The sequence below is a fragment of the Strigops habroptila genome, chromosome 5, assembly GCF_004027225.2.
Source record: "Strigops habroptila isolate Jane chromosome 5, bStrHab1.2.pri, whole genome shotgun sequence".
Lineage (NCBI taxonomy): Eukaryota > Metazoa > Chordata > Aves > Psittaciformes > Psittacidae > Strigops > Strigops habroptila.
The window spans coordinates 41,708,903-41,726,766 of NC_044281.2; the positions used below are offsets into that span (position 1 = coordinate 41,708,903).

Sequence of the window (17,864 nt, forward strand, 5' to 3'; positions counted from 1 at the left end):
TGTGAACAATGAAAGTAGAAGTCTGGATTTAAATTTTAAAGTCAGTCTTCATTTTAGTGACTGCTCTATTTCAGTATACAGTAAATGCCTATTATGCACTAAAATGATGGCCATTATATAAAACATTTTTTATAATAGGTTAGGAAAAGTCTTAATCATTCCTTTACATAAAAATAACTTCTGATCACCAGAATTAAACCCCAAATACAAGAGAAAAGCACTGTGTATAAATGACATCAGTTTCAGAAATTTCATCCCTTTATATGTGACTGTTGAATATGAAACACTGCAACTTTTCAGTGTGCCTGGTTCATGAAGCAGTAAATTTGTTCTGAAGTGACCACATTTAGGAACGTAATGTGAAAGCATCTACAAACCCAGCAAGTCTTAATAGGAAAGATAAGGAATCAGATACCACTTTTTGTTACCATCAAGTTATGCTGTTTGCTTCTTTACAACTTCTAGGGAGTCATGTACTCTCTGAAATACCAAATTACGCTTTCAAAAACTAATCTATTTTTTTCTTTGAAACTTTTTCAGCAGATTAAAATATACCTCCTTGTAAGAAAATAGCTGTTTTCTGAGGGCTAACTTAGCTGGCAGAACCTGAATAAGCCATAGGCATATAGCAACCTCTTGTGGCAAAAATAGTATACACATAAGAATTAAGTACTGAAATTTCTTAAGCTACTCTTGATACGAGTCATAAACCTCTATAAAATCTTAAGTGTTAGCAAACAACTGGAGAGTTGGAAAGTCTTCGTTAGGTGGAGAGCCTCTCTTAGCTGGAGAGTCAGCAATGCTTGGACTTCAGAATTGTCATAGTCCTCTTCAGCTGAAGAATGAACTAAACATCGGTGGCCTGTTATAAATGAAGTGCCAGACTGAAATTTCTGCTAATAAAATGATCTAAAAGTTTTTAAGTAAAATTCAGCAACAGTGGAATAATGACGAGGAGAAGAATCCATGGCCAGGTTTGACAAGAATAATAAATACCCTGTTACATTGGATCACTGTTCTCTTTATGGTTTTGCTGAATAAAGGGAAAACTATAACTGGTTTCACCAGGGAAGTCAAAGTGCTTTCAAAGTTTACAGTAGCTGAGCAAGACTGAAAATAGAGTACACATCCAATTCAGTAATGTGTTCTGCAGAATACTGGCACAGCAGCAGCCTGTCAGCCAACAGTGGAGAGGACAAGAAACAGTCAGACAATGCTATAGGCCTACAAGCTGGAACAAATGGAATCCTGATACCTGCACTGAATCCCACACCACCTACCCTCTTTAGAAAGATTTAACTCACAAGTGGTCCGGAAGCATGAAGTGCACATTTCTGCAGCCAAACTGATCAGCTGCAAGTATCTGTCTTGCTCACACTAAGTAGGAGCTGAGTCTAGAAGATGCAGGAGGGGACAGGAGGGATGGCAGCATGTTGAAACAATGGTCCTCTTGGACAGTGAAGTTTTCAAAACCAAGAGGTGCTTTACTGTGGACCTGTTGTGGGAGTTATGCACAACAGGAATAATCACAATATGAATATTGCAGATGACATCAACTAGACCAAGGAATTTTTATTTTTTTTTACGTTCTAGAAATACACTCTTGTACCACTGGAACTAAATATGGGCTCAGGAAGTGCTTGGGCTTATGTGTGTACCAGTTACTAGAACTTCTGGAGTTTGCATACCAGGAGGAGGTTACTGTCCTTGAAACAATTAGCAAATTTGTGCATACTACTTAGAGAAGAACAGGCTGAACATGTACAGGTTGGAGGAGATAGAGGCTTTAAATAAAGGTTGATAGGTATTTATTACAATTAAGTCTTTTGTAATAGTTCTCTTTTATTGTAAACTCCCAGATTTGCCATGTGTAATTTCTTTGCCATTTCATCTGCTGCAGTTTCACTCAAGGGTCAGAAATCACATACTCTCAATCCAGACTTTAGCTGTACACTTAACAACGTATACTGTAGTTCAGTATAAACCAGTTTAAAGTTGCACACTGCCAATTTCCACATAGCTCTGTGAAGCACTACCCACCCTCTGAGTGTCAGGGTCTTAGAGGTAGTGACTTTCCTCGGCCAAGAGGAAATCCATCCCTGCAGAGAAGTACAGCAAGGCCTGTATGTGTTACTCAGGCCATCAAATAGAATGCGCGACATTACCAATTTTACCAATACAATGAACCAATCAACATTTACTGAAATCAGTTTTCACTGCTATTACTGCCACTTGGCTTCAGTCATTCTTGTCTCTATAAGGTGTTTTGAGGTCTACCAATAAAAACAACTGCATATTAACCCACATTATGTCCATCAAAATGATGAAATAATGATCAACAGAATAAATAATTTCCTGAAACCATGCCACTTTTGTAGAAAAATCAAAACCTTTGTAGGAAGCCTGTTTTTAGGCTTCTTGAGGATTATTACAAATGATTCTAGCAAACCAGCTGTGCTTGTTCCTTATGTTCCATATTTAGCTGTAGTCCATATTTAAATGGAGGCAAAGTACTGAATTCAGAATTGAACTAAATAAAACAAACTTCCTAAAACATAAGACAACTGATTCATCATAGTATCATCAATGATGGTGCAAACACAAACTAAAATTACAGTGTCAAAGGTACAAACAGGATGAAAAACTAAGTTGTCTTGCTAGAAGTTCAAAATACGGTTTTAGTTTCCTGTTTATCTTTTGTTATTAAGAATAGTATTATACGCAGGACACCTTAACAAATAGAAATAAATTAGAGAAAATAATGCATTTAACAGTGCTGCTGACAAAATACAACAGGTGAGTAAAAACCAGACTTGGTTGAAAAGGGAATGCTCCTAATTATAGGATGTTCTCAATTATAAAATATATTTAAGCAGAAGAGGTAGTTTGTTCTCTACACAAATGTTCCAGATTCCCTACAAAGACTAGTAAAGTGTTGTTGACATGAAAAGCAAGTATGAAACACTACCTGCAATGCCACCACAGGGGACAGCATCCTACAGAAGGAGGAAAAAAAAAATCCATCAGTTGCCAGGATTTCCTGCTCCAGAAGGTGTATGTTACAGCAGAAGGGGAGCTTGCACCTGCTTTACATGTAGTAAAACAATGAGACAGTTTATCAAAATCCGACCTCCTGACTTTTTGTTAGGTCTTCTTTTTATGCCTGAAAATTTTACACAGGTAGAACATGGAAGATGCCTACATTAATGTAAAGTTTTCTGTGAGGCTGTTTGGAAGTCCCACAACATCACTTCCTGTATGTTCTGTACATACACAGGTCCCAGGCACTGAATGTGCATGGGTTCATTTTTCCGGGAGGACTGCTGCTTCTTAGTAGCCTCCAGAAGCACATACTGAGGCCTATGCTGCGTAACTCCTGTTTGCCAATACAGTAGACACTATACTTCCAGAACCTGAATTACTGTATATGCTTAACTCATCTGTGTAGCACTGAACTTGCTAAATGTGCACTGCACAAAGTAGTATACAGGACCTTTCAAAACAGAAGTATTACATCCATAAGCAATCAGTGTATGTCATGATTTGTCACAAAAGTAGTTTCCTACAGCTGTCTTGTACATTGAGCATGCCGTCCCTTCCCTGAACATACTACTTCAAACAGTTTAAATAACATTCATTTAAAACAAACAAACAACAAGCTACAAAATCTAATGAGGAACTACGAGAAGGGTAGTCAGATCCATTGGTTTATTCACTGCTACTTCCAGCCACGTTAACATTGCATCACAACATGGTGTTTACACAGCTGCAGTGATGAAGCACTGCAGTAACAGGTTGAATTCCCACCGAGCAATCTGCACACAGCTAGTAATTTTTCCAACCACACTAGGGATATAAGGTAGAAATAAGGATCCCAGGTACCTCCATTCCCACAGTATTTGAGTAACTCCTCACAGCGGGAAGCAACTTCCTCCACAGCGGGGTGCAAGTTACCCACTTCATTAGTGTACCAGAAGTCCCATCTCTTCCAGGCACCAGGAAAGGGTATCCAAATGGTTTCTCTACTGAGGTGTGCGTTAAGCACAAATTGGCCAGAACAATTGAGTGTCTAGTTAATCTAGCATCCAGGGGAAGGCTGGATGTAACTCTGGAAGAGACAATCCTTTTCCCGCAAGATCTCACTTTGCATTAAACCCTTGGCCAGAATATAAATAAATTTTCAGCAGCAGATTATTTTATAGAAAGAAATGTTCATGAAGGCCCTCAGAAACAAAAAGGATAAAGATTAGAATTATACAGATTTTACTAACAGTCTTTCTGTAGGAAGCACTAACGTACTACAGTGCACAGTGCTATTTTTGGCCTTGATAGCATGAATAAATCAATTCACATATGGACAGCTTTAACTCAAATAATTTATATTCATATTGATACTCATTTATATACAGTCAGCCCAGGCAGTGATATATATAAAGTGCACGATATATAAAGGCAGAACTAGATGTTTTCCAAATCATGTACCTACAACTTAAATATCCATAAAGTATATTACTGCTGTTGTTGTCCCAATAACAGCGACAATATTTTACGAGTAGCTTAAGTCAAGCTTTACAAGTCAGTTAAGAAATATGGGAAAAAAACCCCAGCAGTCTTCGTAGGAGCAGCAATATTTTAATCTTTCCTACTTATTCAAGGTGTAACCAAATTGTTTATTGCACATACTACTAATCACCACCTCCTGTGATCATAATTTAATCTTTAATCAACATATAAAGTTATTTACATTTTATGGATGGATGAAACAAAGCAGACATTCATGTTAAATGGTAACACTAATTCTGGGTAACCCACCTGGGATCCCTCTGTGTAAAAGGGAGAGTGTTTCATATGTTTGTAATAGCTTTCCACTGCAGTCATCTGGAAAGCACACAATAAAAAGAAGCCTCGTTGACAATATAAACATTTTTGAGCATTACCTTCCCTATTGTGTCTATTTGGACCCCTTGACTACATTTTTAATGGCATATTCACCTGCAAGCACTACTTTAATAAAGAAAAAAAACCAACCAAACCGAAGAGCAGTCCCAGCAGAATTAAATTCAGAGCAAGAAGTCAGCTGAGCTACCCAACCAAACAATTAGCAGTATGAGAGTATGATCCTCTGGACTGGGCAGGACTGACTATTTCTACTGTCTTTTGCTGACAGCATAAGCAGGCAAGGCTAAAGGGTACTGCCTGAACTTGTATTTATAATTGCTCCTCCCCATTATTAAGCTTGTTTTACTACCAGTCCATGCTCAGTCTCATCGCTTTTCAGGCCCATATGCCCTTCTACCAACCTTAAACTCCATACTCAAATCACTGCCTGCACCTTGACTCTTCCTCCTCCTCCATGTCTGTCCTTTCATCCCAGAGGTTCAACTCTAAGTCAGGTACTTCCCTCACTCATCCTCCCCAACCCCAGAGGGATTCAAAAAACCAGACTGTTTTCACTTCGTTCTTCCTACTGTTTGGATCTCAGGAAAGGAATCAGATTTCTTTACAGAAAGAAATGCAAGGAAAAAGGTATTTTTTCCACTGCATGGAAATCTTTCCCAGGACTTGTTCAAGTTTCTTATTATGCAGTATGCCTAAGGCATACATTCAGCATGGAACACCTCAGCCTAAATTAAAACAAAAAGAAACATGCCTTTCAGTTGTGGCCTGCTTACTTAGGATCATGTTCACTTCAGCTTTGCTATTATTAAAATAAAAAATTAAAAAATAAAAAAAAAAAAAAAAAGGGGGCTGACAGTTTCTAGTACTTCAGTCAAAATTCACACAGTAAGGGAAGCTGTTAGATTTCTTGGCATTGTGTAATTACTGTACACTAGTAAAACCAGATTAGACATACACCATGGTATTTTAATAAATCCTAAGTACATTTAGTGACTCTTCTTATAAAGTATTTTATTGACCGTAACAAAAATACAGTGAGATACAAGGCACATAGTTTCTGACCATTTCACCACAGTGCACAAAGTGCTATTTAGAATAGAAACTCACTTTAAGTAAACATGAGTATTTTATGAGTATCTTAACATTTCCGTGGCTGTTGAATAATGTAAATTCTCTTAGGCAGTATGAACTTCTCCAAGGCAGGCTGAGGCTTTTGTTGAGCCACCTGTAATGCTGCTGCATTAATTTTATGGTTCATCTGTAACATTAAAGGGTGGAGGGGGGAAAAGTTGTTATAAAATATAGCTTTTATGCTATTCTCTTCCTAAATTCTATCATATAAAAGTAGTTTAAAACTTAACTCCACAAGAAGTTCAAACGATCAACAGATAAACTCAGGGCAACTCTGTACGTTTAATTATAATTTGTTTTTAAAGTGGTATCAACCCGACTACCTTCATTGATTCCCCCCCCCCCCTTTTTATAGTAGTTCATAGAATTTCCTGTCAAGATCAGGAAAGCAGAGTAAATAATCAGTATGCCAGAGTTAACAATAAGTTGCTTCAAATTCTTACTTTCCTAGATTCAAGTCATCATCATTGCAGTATCCAATTATCACTTTCTTACCTACTGCAGAAGTTTAATGTTATGAGATCATGGAAACCAACAGAAGGAAATGGTAGGTCAGAACAGAGGAGATGGAGACAAGCAGAGGAGAAACAGCATGAGTTGTATCTGTTCTCCTTAACAAACTAGTCAATTGAAAAATTCAAGATCTACATACTAAATCTATATACACATCTGTTGATGAAAGGCTTATGCTAAAATGATGCAACTAATGTTTTACCAAGCTCTGTGGATGAGGAACTCTTGTATGCCTCACAATCTAAAGACTGCAAGTATATGAAAAATAGATTATAACTGTGAGATCTTCAGATTAGCATGCAAATTAAGAAGCTGCTTGTTAAATCAGCTCTTGCAAAACATAGGTGTTAAAGAGTCTACATCAACAGCCTAGCAAGACATACCAGACAGTGGTCTTTGTAGGCCTAAAGATGAATAGAAGGGTCCATCAACGGCTTTGCAAATGATCTCATAGTCTTTCCAAGGCAGAATTCAAGAAGATACTTGACTATCTAATGTCAGGTGTCATGTGAAACAGCTGCATATGCAGCAGCAGTGGAATATTCTGTGCCTGTTGTCTCGGGGATCGCTTGCAATAGTCTAACATTAACTTGCTGTCTTGGTATCCAGTAAGCACTTGGCAGTGGCACTACTCACCTCCTTCACAAGGCCATCTTTTCGCTTCTGTAAGTTGGACCTTTACAGCAGTTAAAGGTATTTCCACAGTGGGATAAAGACTTCAAGACCAGGTTTCATTCTCAATTGTAATCCCAGCTCTGCCACAAATTTACTATGTCACTGATAATCCTTCCCCACATTTCCATAAATCTGAATCAACATACCACTTTAAAGAACAGACACACCTTATTTTCTGTAACAGGTATACATAACTACCCTGGGGCTATTTAGTGTAAATAGGAATGGAATCAAACATAGCAGAGTAAGGAGGAAAGGCTAGTTACATTTTAGCATCTAGCATTTTAGCCACACAACTGCTAAAGAAATAGACCACCTCAAGAATATTTAGTGGTAGATGAGAAACCTACAACTGTCAGATGACAGCGGTTTAAGGAAAATTCACTTTTTTTACCATATAGTTTTATGAAGAAGCCCTGACAAACATGTATCTTGTTTCTCCAGACATACTTACTTTGCTCAGGGCTTCTGCTACCAAGACACCCATGTTCTGAGGTTTTGCAAAACTGGCAATAGCACTGTAAAGGAGAACAAGAATGTATTTAGCATTTCCACCTCACAGAAATACTTGGCACTTTCATTTTCCAGACTTAATACAAAGTATTTTGTAATAGAAATTTAGGTTTTGGAGCTAAATCCTTTAATCCCATTAAAGACTAGGATATTAAAAAAAGGTATGCTGCCTCAGAATAGACCAATGCAAAATCTCTGTTGCAGACTGTTTTATTTAGATATACAAAAGGCTATATATATAAATATCCTTAAATATCTCAAACCAGATTTTTTTTTCCCTACACTGCAGAGTAGCTTCACAGAAGCTGAGCACTGATATCCAGAACTACAAAATTTGACTTAGGAATTTTCTTGATTCCAGTCTAGACCCATGAAAAAAATTCACCCACTGCTTTTGGAGAGTGTTTCCTTCGACAGCAGCAATTTGTCAACCAAAAACTTTTTGTGCAAGATTATCCCATTAACTTCTTCATACTCCAATGAAGAACAGCCACGTTACCAATATCGCATAAACAAACTATCTGTGGATATGAAATAATTTAGTTCAGCAACAGGAAGAACTGTGGATTGCATATTCTTCTGATGATACGATTATTTCCAGTGACACCTCTGTATCTTGAAAACGAAGCCAAGAAAAATCATTGTTACCCTTACACATGGACCCAGATACCTTAAATATGACTCTGAAAAAGCAAATACTGCTTTAGCTAAGTTAATGATTCTGTGTATCAGACAAGGCACATTTCCTACTGAAATTTCAGTTTAACAATTGATATCAGCTTGCCACACTGACAAATACGCACTATTCAAGGTCTGTTTGTGTCATCAGATAACTATGACTATAGTAAAGACAGGAGCAAAGCTACACCCAGACAACTGGCAATCAATGAAAACAAAACCCTTTTAACTCTGAGGGGGATCAAACCACAAACAAACAAACAAAAAAAAAAACCAACAACAAAATAAATTATTAGAAAACTCAACAAAAACCAAAGAACACACACAACTTTGAATTGTTTCTCTTAAATAATGAGGTATAGGCAAATGGAAAGCATTTTCAGAAGACTGTCAGGCAGGCATCTAGTTATTAACAGGATGCATTACATTCTATTAGGCCATGTATTACACAGCAACTTCATAGGAAGCATGCCTTTTTTCTGTTTGGTTTTTTTTTTTTTTTTTTTTTAAACTAAGTCTCAAAAGCTCAGTTCCTAAGACCAGTCTCAGCTCCGAGTACCCACTTTAAGCTACGATGGTGACTTTGACCCTCTCAGAAAATCTCATCTGAATCAAAAACTCAAATACTTTAGTAGCTGCTTAGTAGCACCAACTACTTTACAAAGTTCTGTATGACTTCTGTGATTGCAACCTGAGAATGAAATCCATCATCCTAACAAGGTATGTATGCTGTATTAGGTAACCACCGATTCTGGTACAGAGAACTAGTAAACAGGAAAGTCAGTGTTAGTTTTGGCATAAAGCTCAGCTTTATTTCAAAAGATTATATTTAAGGTTAGTGTCCTCCAAGCCAGTGAGGAGAAAAACAGAAATCCAAAGACCTACAGTGTTGATGTGTGTAGCTTGCCAAGAAATAATGTCAATACACCATTTCTTGGCATGGCTAAATCCAGTTAATTTAAAAGTTATCTAGCTGATTATAACATTTTAGAGGAAAAAATTAACATCTTGGTCCAGAAACTGGAGTTCAGCTGTCAGTCTAGTCACACACTTCCCTTTTAACTCCTGGCAAAATAATCTATTTCACAGCAATGTTACTAGATTATAGTACTTTGTAATGCCTGACAGACACTCTGATACCATGGTTGCAATGCACACATAGACATTCAACTAAAAAGGAAGCCTTCTTGACAACATCTATTCAGAAACAGCAGAAGTAAATCTGTTTATCAGAAGTAATATAGGGAGCTTAAATCTTAGTGCAGAAAAAAACCCCAAACAAGTGGGAATCAGAACACAGTCATCCAGCCCCATCCTCTCTAATCCAGGCTTTTCAAATGGTTACCTGGGTACTACAGAAACACTATGGTCTAAGTGGCTCCTTTCTTACAGGTAAGCAGTAACTGACATCCCTAAATCCCCAGCAGTGTAAGGAGTAATCCACAGCTTTCGGGATAATTCCAGATGTGCTTTAATAAAGTCATGATTCAGGAGCTGCTCTCAGTGTGGATGAGCCTCTTCAGCAAGTCCAGAGCAAGCTATCATACGGACAATACAAAGACTCCTTGAAGGGAGTTCTGTTCTTAAGAGAGATACGACAGGATATTTAATCTTGTTTTGTTTCTGTTTATTTTTATGCACAAAACTACTCCCAAATTTGGACTACACGAGAGGCAACTACATCCTGACAGAAATCAGAGCCCACTCCTACAGGTAAAAATATTTGCTTACAAGTGCTTTTTCATAGCAGGAGGACAAAGTCACTTTTAAAGCAACAACAGATGTGTTTCCTACTCATATCTAATACGATAATGCTGAACAGTTTCCAAGGGAAGAACAAATTCTAGGCTGTCCTCATTCTAAAGGGACTAAAACCCTTATCTCTCCTGCTCTCAGAAGTCTGCAAGATCAGACTGTACTTTCCTCTAGGAGCTGCACCGCTGAGCAGCAAAAATTTAATGTTTTGACGGGCTAGAGAATAGTGTACACAAGGTGCAGAAGCACTTGTTAGAGAAAGATATCCAACTTCCAGTCTCAACTTAGACATTATTTTGAATGCTTACAAAACAGATAAAGGTATTCAAAGCACACAGGTTACAGTGCCAAGTGGAATTTTAGATCCAGCTCCCCAAGCACAGTACTTTAACCATTACATTTTGTCTTATCCCCACAAATCTCAAGTCTTTTTTCTATGAAGACTTTTTCTATGAATCTTTTTTCTATGAGTCTTCAACAGGAAGCATCTAACTCACTGGTGAAGGCAAGTGACACAGCAAGATACATGCCATTAGCTGACAATAGGCTAAAGTTCAGGTCTTTTATTTCCTCACAAATATCCTAATCATCATATGGAGGAGGATACATACGCTGCTTCCTTGCATAACAAGGTCATCGCTATCAGAACACAGCAGATTTATTCCAAGAGCAAATCACTGCATTGGGCTCCTTTGAACAAAATCTTAGGGTCACGCTGACTGGTTTCTGAGCATCACAGCAATTATCCATATATTGGTCATCTTAACTTTTTGTTAAGTGATATTTGAGAAAAAAGCATATTTTTCAGAGAAACAGTCAGTCTTCATTTGAAAAACCTGGAAGAAAGTATTTATTTTGATGCCCACTTCAACCAGTCACTGCCACCTTAGTCAAAAGTAGAAGCATGCTTTCATTTCGGGGCAAAATAGCTTGAGTAACCTCAGGAAGTAGAAAACAGAAAAAGCCAAATTCGATTTGGGATTGAAATAAGAGATACAGGCTATACAGGAAATAACACTTTCCGTGGGGAGTGGGAGATACGGGTTTAGTTTCCTTCAGAATGAGGACAGCCTAAAACTCATTCTTATTTCACTGGAAACTGTTTGACTATTACTTTATTAGGTACAGGTAGGCAAAACATTGTTTTAATTTCTGTTCCATAACACGTGACAATAGAGAAGAGATTCAGCCTTCATCTTTCATTGCAAGGCATTGTCCTTAGGCTTTGAAGTTGGGTCTTTTCTTGGGAGGGTTGGGGAATTTTAAGTTGATGATTACCTCAAAGTTGCCTTTTATCTACAAATTGCACAAGTTAATTTAAAAATTAAACTCTTCAGGGATTAAGAGTTGTCTTTGGATTTCAACCTTCAGCCTATCACCTCTGAACTACGGGGGAAGGGGGATCAAGCCCTGCAGTGCAGTACCTTGTCTTATCTTTTCCTGGGGGTTTAGCATTTTTCCCAACAGGTCCGTATTCATGCTTTTTAGGCACTCTCATACCTCCAGCTTTGACTGCAAGAAGAAAATACAATTTATGTACAAATATCTATAGAATTACATACTGCATTACATACACTTATAGAAGAAAAAAATACTTTAAAATCATCTTTCCATATTTAACTCTATGCTTCACTTTTAAACACACACATACACAGAGATAAACAGATCCAGCAAGGACTTTAAACTTCTCTGTCATGGCATAGTCAAATCAATTTCCAAATACTATAATCAAGAAATCAGAGGGGTTTTGGTCACTGCCAACTATATTAAATCTTAACATGTTATTATGTTAATATGCATTCTTCCCCCATAAATCTCAGATGTAATAGTTTCTATTTTGAATTTTAAAAGGCAAAACAAACAAACCAACCTCTAAACACTTTCAGGTTGTCAAGCAATATCACTCAGCAATGAAGGTTTCACATGATTTACTCAAGGTATTCTAGAATAAACCTAGTAATGCAGATAAGAACCAGCTGCTTACTTACCTAGTTCTTGTGTTCTAACACATTTAATTATATTTTATTAAGATATCTGCCAATCACAAACCCAATTAGCACCAATTAAGCTACAGAGGACCTAACAATAACAATCTAAGTTCTGAGGCATGTCAGAAAATTCAGTTCTGAACAAAGAACAACTAAAGTTATCCAAATCATCTTGCTGAAATACTTTCTCCTGTTCATGAGGGTATTTCAAGCTTTAAAACTGTAAGAGTAAAAAAGAACAAGCTTAATGTTTATGTCTCATTATTTTGAAGAAGTTCATTCATCTTACAGCGAGGCTCCTATTTTTATAATGAATAATCAAGACTAGAGTTTTCAAACTTAAATATTTGGGGATAGGAGTGAATAGGGAGTAGACCAAAGTTTCAAGAATTACTCAGCTAAACAGCACAAGAAATATATTTGGCCATTCACAGGGGGAGCAGATGTGTCCATCTGTAACTACCACCCATTTTCTACCAAATCTGACCACTTGCCAAGTATTTCCTGGTTGCAGGTATAGTTTTAGGAACAAGAATTCTCCTTCAATCATGTCCAAAGCAGCCTCACAGTATTGGAGTTCTGCAATATCTCGATTTGGCTTTTTAAAAATTACATACATACAGATAATTATAGTGCTGTATTAGCAGCAAATGAATAGTCATCTTACAACAGCCAATACACTAGACATCTAGACAGAACCAAATTCTTTTGGAAGGCTAACTGCAAAGCCTCCTGTGAAATGGAAGTGTCAGCCATTTCCAATTAGTAAAGAGAATCAAGATTCCAAGCTCACAAGGTATGAAACTTTTTTGTCTTTCTAAGCAGAAGATAACATAGAAGGCACCTTTAAACAAGAATGACAAAAGATAATAAATAAATAAAATAAATCCAACCACAAAGAAAACCGTCAAATATTTCAAGAAAGCTCTTAAGACTGATGTCTTCTTGACATCAAGTTCCCTTTACAGCAAGTTCATCCAGAACACCAAAGCAAGTCATCCCAAGTATTCTTCCACAGGTTGTTAGGTGCTTAGATTTTTTGGCTTTTTAGGAATGAGTCAAACTGCAAGTGGGAACACAACTAAAGTTTTAGAAGTAGCTAAAAAACCGTAACTGAACCTAGATCTGTGACTTTTGGTTTGGGGCCTTCACTAAGCACACACATGCGGGATTGGTGATTTCTAGATAAATACTTTTTTCAGTTTTAATTTAGTGGGGTGAAGAGATCCAGACACTCAGGAAGGCAGACACTTTAACACTCTGAAGCTTTACAAAAAGCACAAGGAGGAGTTGGGGGGTGGGTGAGAAGGAAACAAATACCCAAAATAGGAAAAGATATTTAAGTGGCCAACCAGGAATTGTGTCTACTACCAACAACCACACAGAAGATAGTTATTTATAAGAGTAGGAATCACACAGGACTTATTTCAGTCTTTTCACTGACTTCAAAATAGCTATTAGCAGCTGTCCAACTTGCTCGAAGACACCCCTAGTAGTGGAAGAGTTAAATATGGATGCTTCTGGAATGTACCAGAAAGCTGTTTTGTAATTTGTTTTTTCCCAAAGCAATTAAGAGATATGTCAAAGTTTCACTATAAAGCTCGATTTTTGGATTACAAGTGCCCTGTAAGCCATGTAACCTAACACTTTAGAATTGTGTGCCAAAATCTTTACTAATTTCCATATTTAAACCACCCTATATTTTTAAAGAAAGGAAATAAGGAAGGCAGAACATCTCCCTTCTCTCCCTGCAAAAAAAGAAAATTAAAATCCAGAACAACCAAACTACGAAACACAAACTGAAAACAAAGGCACAAAACAAAAGCTCTGTTGAATCCTGAGGTTACATATGGATACTGTGGTCAGAATAAAGGTGTCCACCTTCAACCTGCTTCGTTCACTGAGTGCAAAGTTGGAACAACTTTTTCCTGCCATCCTTACTCCTTTGCCAGAGACAGTCACCTCCGCTGCAGGGGCAGATAAGCCTCACCAAGATGCAGTTTACTGCCATGAAAACGAAAACTAGTACCCACACAAGGTCACTGACTTGTAGGGGTGTTAAGGCCCTTTCAAGTGTAACTCAACTGTCCCTGACATACATAAACGCAATAACCCAGGAAAGGATTAGAGACAAGTGAAGTTGAAAAAAACTTCTTGCATTACAAATTCATGTAAAAGCATGCTCAAAACAAGTAAAATAAACCCCAACAACAGAAAAACACCTTTAAAGAAAACAAAACAGATGTTACAGCTGCAAGACACGCAAGTTATGCCTTGTGCTATTCAGGCCAAAACTGCTTCTAATAAATCAGGGAGGGACAGGGTGAACCCAATTGGTTTAGGCTCAGCAGTAGCTGTACAGCAGTTCTAAAGGTAAAATCTGCAGCAGCTCTGTACACTTAGTACACATAGGTAAGAAACCAAGTACTACTGCTAACTCTGTTTTGAGATGATAGCTCCACAGAGTTAATGAACAGGCAAGCACAGGACTGGATTACCAGCTGTCTGTACTTACAGATTCTCCAACAAACCTAGGCATGCATTTAAACACCAGGTATTACATCTTGACAAACCACCCGTTAGGTAGAGCCATGGTTAGAGTACCACGCTGAAGGCTCGTCAGCCTGTACTCAGAAGCACCATGTTTAGTCAGGTAACTCCAACGGGGAGGTGGGGTAAAAAAAGAAAAAAATATGTGTTTTCCACATTACAGTAGGGGGCAAGGAATAAGACTGGCACGCTAAATATATATACATATTTCATTAGACCACTGATACTTATCTGTTACTCGATAATGCATTCCTGATTAAGAGAGCAGCAGAGCTCCACAGAATCAACTAGGTTGGAAAAGACATTTAAGATCATCAAGCCTAACCACTACCCACAACTGCCAAGTCCACCACTAAACCATGTCACTAAGGGCCTCATCTACATGTTTTTTGAACACTTCCAGGGACAGTGATTCCACCACTTCCCTGGGCAGCCTGTTCCAATACCCAATCACCCTTTTGGTGAAGAAATTGTCCCTAATATCCAGCCTAAACCTCCCCTGGCACAGCTTGAGGCTGTTTCCTCTTGTCCTGTCACTTGTTACTGGAGAGAAGAGGCCGATCCCCACCTCACTCCAACCTCCTTTCAGGTAGTTGTGGAGAGCGATAAGGTTCCCCCTGAGCTTTCTCTTCTCCAGACTAAACAACTCCAGTTCCCTCAGCCGTTCCTCATAAGACTTGCGCTCCAAACCCCTCACCAGACCCAGAGCCCGTGGCAGTTCACTGCGGAGCGGCCGCAGTCCCAAACACCGGGTGCAGTACCTGCTCATGTGGTGTGAAGGCAGAGCACCGCGGGCTGGGCTTCTCGCCTACACCAGGCCGAGTGAAGCTCCAGTCCGGGAGCCTGCTGGCGCAGAGAAAGGGGACGGGGCAGCCCCGGCCGCTCCCGCCCTTCCAAGCCCCCGCTGCAGCACCGCTCCCCAGCCCCACGGGCCTCGGGAGGGGCCGACAGTAGGCCCGCAGGTGCGAGAGCGCCGGTGGCGGCGGGGCAACGCGATCCCTCCCGGCGGCTCCGTGGACGCCAGGTGCTACCGGGAGCCACGTTCGTGCAGGAATATTGATTTCGGCGGCCGCACCCCCTTCGGAGACCGGCCCCGGCCCCTACCTGCAGGCGGACGTCCGCGCAGCGGCGGCAGCAGCGAAGCGCGCTTACTCCGCACCATGGCGGCGCGAGAGACCCACGGCGGACGCGCGCGGCAGCGCTCTCGCGCGCTGGGGCGGGGCGGAGGCGCGTGAGGTGGTGCGAGGGCGGGCGTGGAGGGGGCTGTGCTGAGGCGAGGGGTGCCGAGGGGCGGCATGCCGAGGGAGCGGCGGGGTTCGCTGGGGAAACACGGCCTGCGGCGCTGCGGCACGAGAGCATCATGTAAGTTAGGCGAGAATGAGAAAGGGGGTGGCTGAAGGAAGAAAGTTAATCATATGAGGGGCTGGTGGTAGATTGACGGCTGTCCCGTCTCGCTCTGGTGGGAACCTCCATCACCTTGGTCAGCCCTTGTCCGAGTTGCCCTGTCTGTATGCTTTTTTTTCTTTGTTTGGTCGTGGTTGTTCATTACAGGCTTTTTAAATTTCAGCTACAGACTTAAAGTTTCCTTCAGCCGATTTTAGTTACGGTATTTTGCTTAGAATTTTTCTCACTAGTATGTGTCTCAGGTTGCTTTTTGTTTCGGTTTGTTGTTTGGGTTTTGGGTTGTTTTTTGGGGTTTTTTGGGTTGGGTTTTTTTTGTTTGTTTGGTTTGGTTTTTGTTTGTTTGTTTTTTAATTGTTATCATTGCTTTTGTTGATTTGTTTTGTTAATTTTTTTAGCTAGGTTTTGATTATTCCCTCCCATGACTGAGAACTTTTGAACCCCCTGCGTGCTCTTGGCCGCATTTAGCAGAGGGCTAGAGAGTGCAGACCCAGCTCTGTGCTCTAATTTAGTGAAAATCCATTTCTGGGTAGAGATGCTGATTTTCAGCTGTTAGTACCTCAGCTGAGGGAAAGGCTCTAGTAGGAGTTCACACCTTGGCAGACAGCAGAGACAGTCAGTGCTACGGGACATCTTGTTTGGAGTTCATGTCTGCTCAGAACCAGAGCCAGGCACTTATTGGCTGTATATTTCATGGAAACATCCTCAAATGCATACACAGGCCAAGGAAAAGTCTATGTTAGTCAATGGAGTTAATGCTGACTTAAGTGGTATGTAAGGAAAATTTCATTTATAGTACCAGGTGTCATATTACAGCATCTCATTTTTTGCCATCTTAGTGATAATGTGTGTTTCATACATATGTGTTTGCTATGCTATCTTGCCGCGCCTGCTAACTACTTCTAATGAAAATAATGGAGTTAGTGTAAAGTTGGGTCTGACTTTGTATCCTGACTGAAGAAAGCATTCTCTTCTGGGACAGTAACTAGTCAGCAATTTCTCTTGGAGTTTTTTAGTGGTACTGCAGCTGAACTCTGTTTTAGCTGTCAATGATACAAAATGCAACCATGGATATGTGGTCTAAATTTTAAGACTGATGTCTAATGTTGTAATAGTTACAAACAACCACCATACTTTTGTGCGAATATACATAACTGTACATTTGTTTACTAGGGTTCTATGATCAATGTCTGGTCTGTAAGTTTTACATTTTTGCTCTCTAGAGAAGGCTTGAAGGCTTTTTGTTCCACTGATCAGGAGATGCACAAATATTTGAGGAAAATTTTACCTCTACAGTTAATCTTTATTTGCCTGGGGAAGCCATACTGAAATACCAAAGCTTTACAGACATCATAGGAGACTTTTTTTAGTCACTTTCTCCCCCAGTTTTGTACAAGTATTTTTAGTAGTAAGGTTTTTAAGCAATAAGTTCTTTTAAGGACTATGTGATTATTTTTTTAATTTCAAGCAAAAGACTGTAGAACTTGATTTACTGAGGTAAATCTTAGCCTCTTGAATCATTAGTGTCTGCTTGAGACAGAAGGGAAGTGTTGACATTCATATGCCTTTTTAAAAAAAAACACTCATGACTTTAGCATAAACATTGATGTTTTACACAACAAAGGCAATTAAAATTATTTTTTTTACTACCCATTTTAAAGCCTTGACATACTGTCATGACTGGTTTAAGTCTTATGTTCATCACATACTAACACAAGCCCTGCTTTTTTCTTTCAGTTATCAAAGTGATCCTCCCATTTT

General features: G+C 39.2%; 1 protein-coding gene across 1 annotated transcript; it reads right to left on the reverse strand.

Annotated features, from left to right (window-relative positions):
- Positions 1 to 3,694: 3,694 nt before the first annotated feature.
- DAPL1 (death associated protein like 1) lies at positions 3,695 to 15,929 on the reverse strand. Its single transcript, XM_030486518.1, has 4 exons — positions 15,807 to 15,929; positions 11,589 to 11,676; positions 7,673 to 7,736; positions 3,695 to 6,157 (listed from the first exon to the last, which is right to left on the reverse strand). The coding sequence occupies exons 1-4, from the start codon at positions 15,862 to 15,864 to the stop codon at positions 6,038 to 6,040; spliced, it is 330 nt and encodes a 109-aa protein (XP_030342378.1). The 5' UTR covers positions 15,865 to 15,929; the 3' UTR covers positions 3,695 to 6,037.
- Positions 15,930 to 17,864: the final 1,935 nt, after the last annotated feature.

Excerpts from the sequence above, each read along its gene's own strand:
- DAPL1 (XM_030486518.1), bottom strand. The coding sequence starts at position 15,864 with ATGGTGCGGAGTAAGCGCGCTTCGCTGCTGCCGCCGCTGCGCGGACGT. Across the intron at positions 11,677-15,806 it reads GCGCGGACGTCCGCCTGCAG|TCAAAGCTGGAGGTATGAGA; the intron begins GTAGGGGCCGGG and ends TTCTTCTTGCAG. Across the intron at positions 7,737-11,588 it reads CCAGGAAAAGATAAGACAAG|TGCTATTGCCAGTTTTGCAA; the intron begins GTACTGCACTGC and ends TCTCCTTTACAG.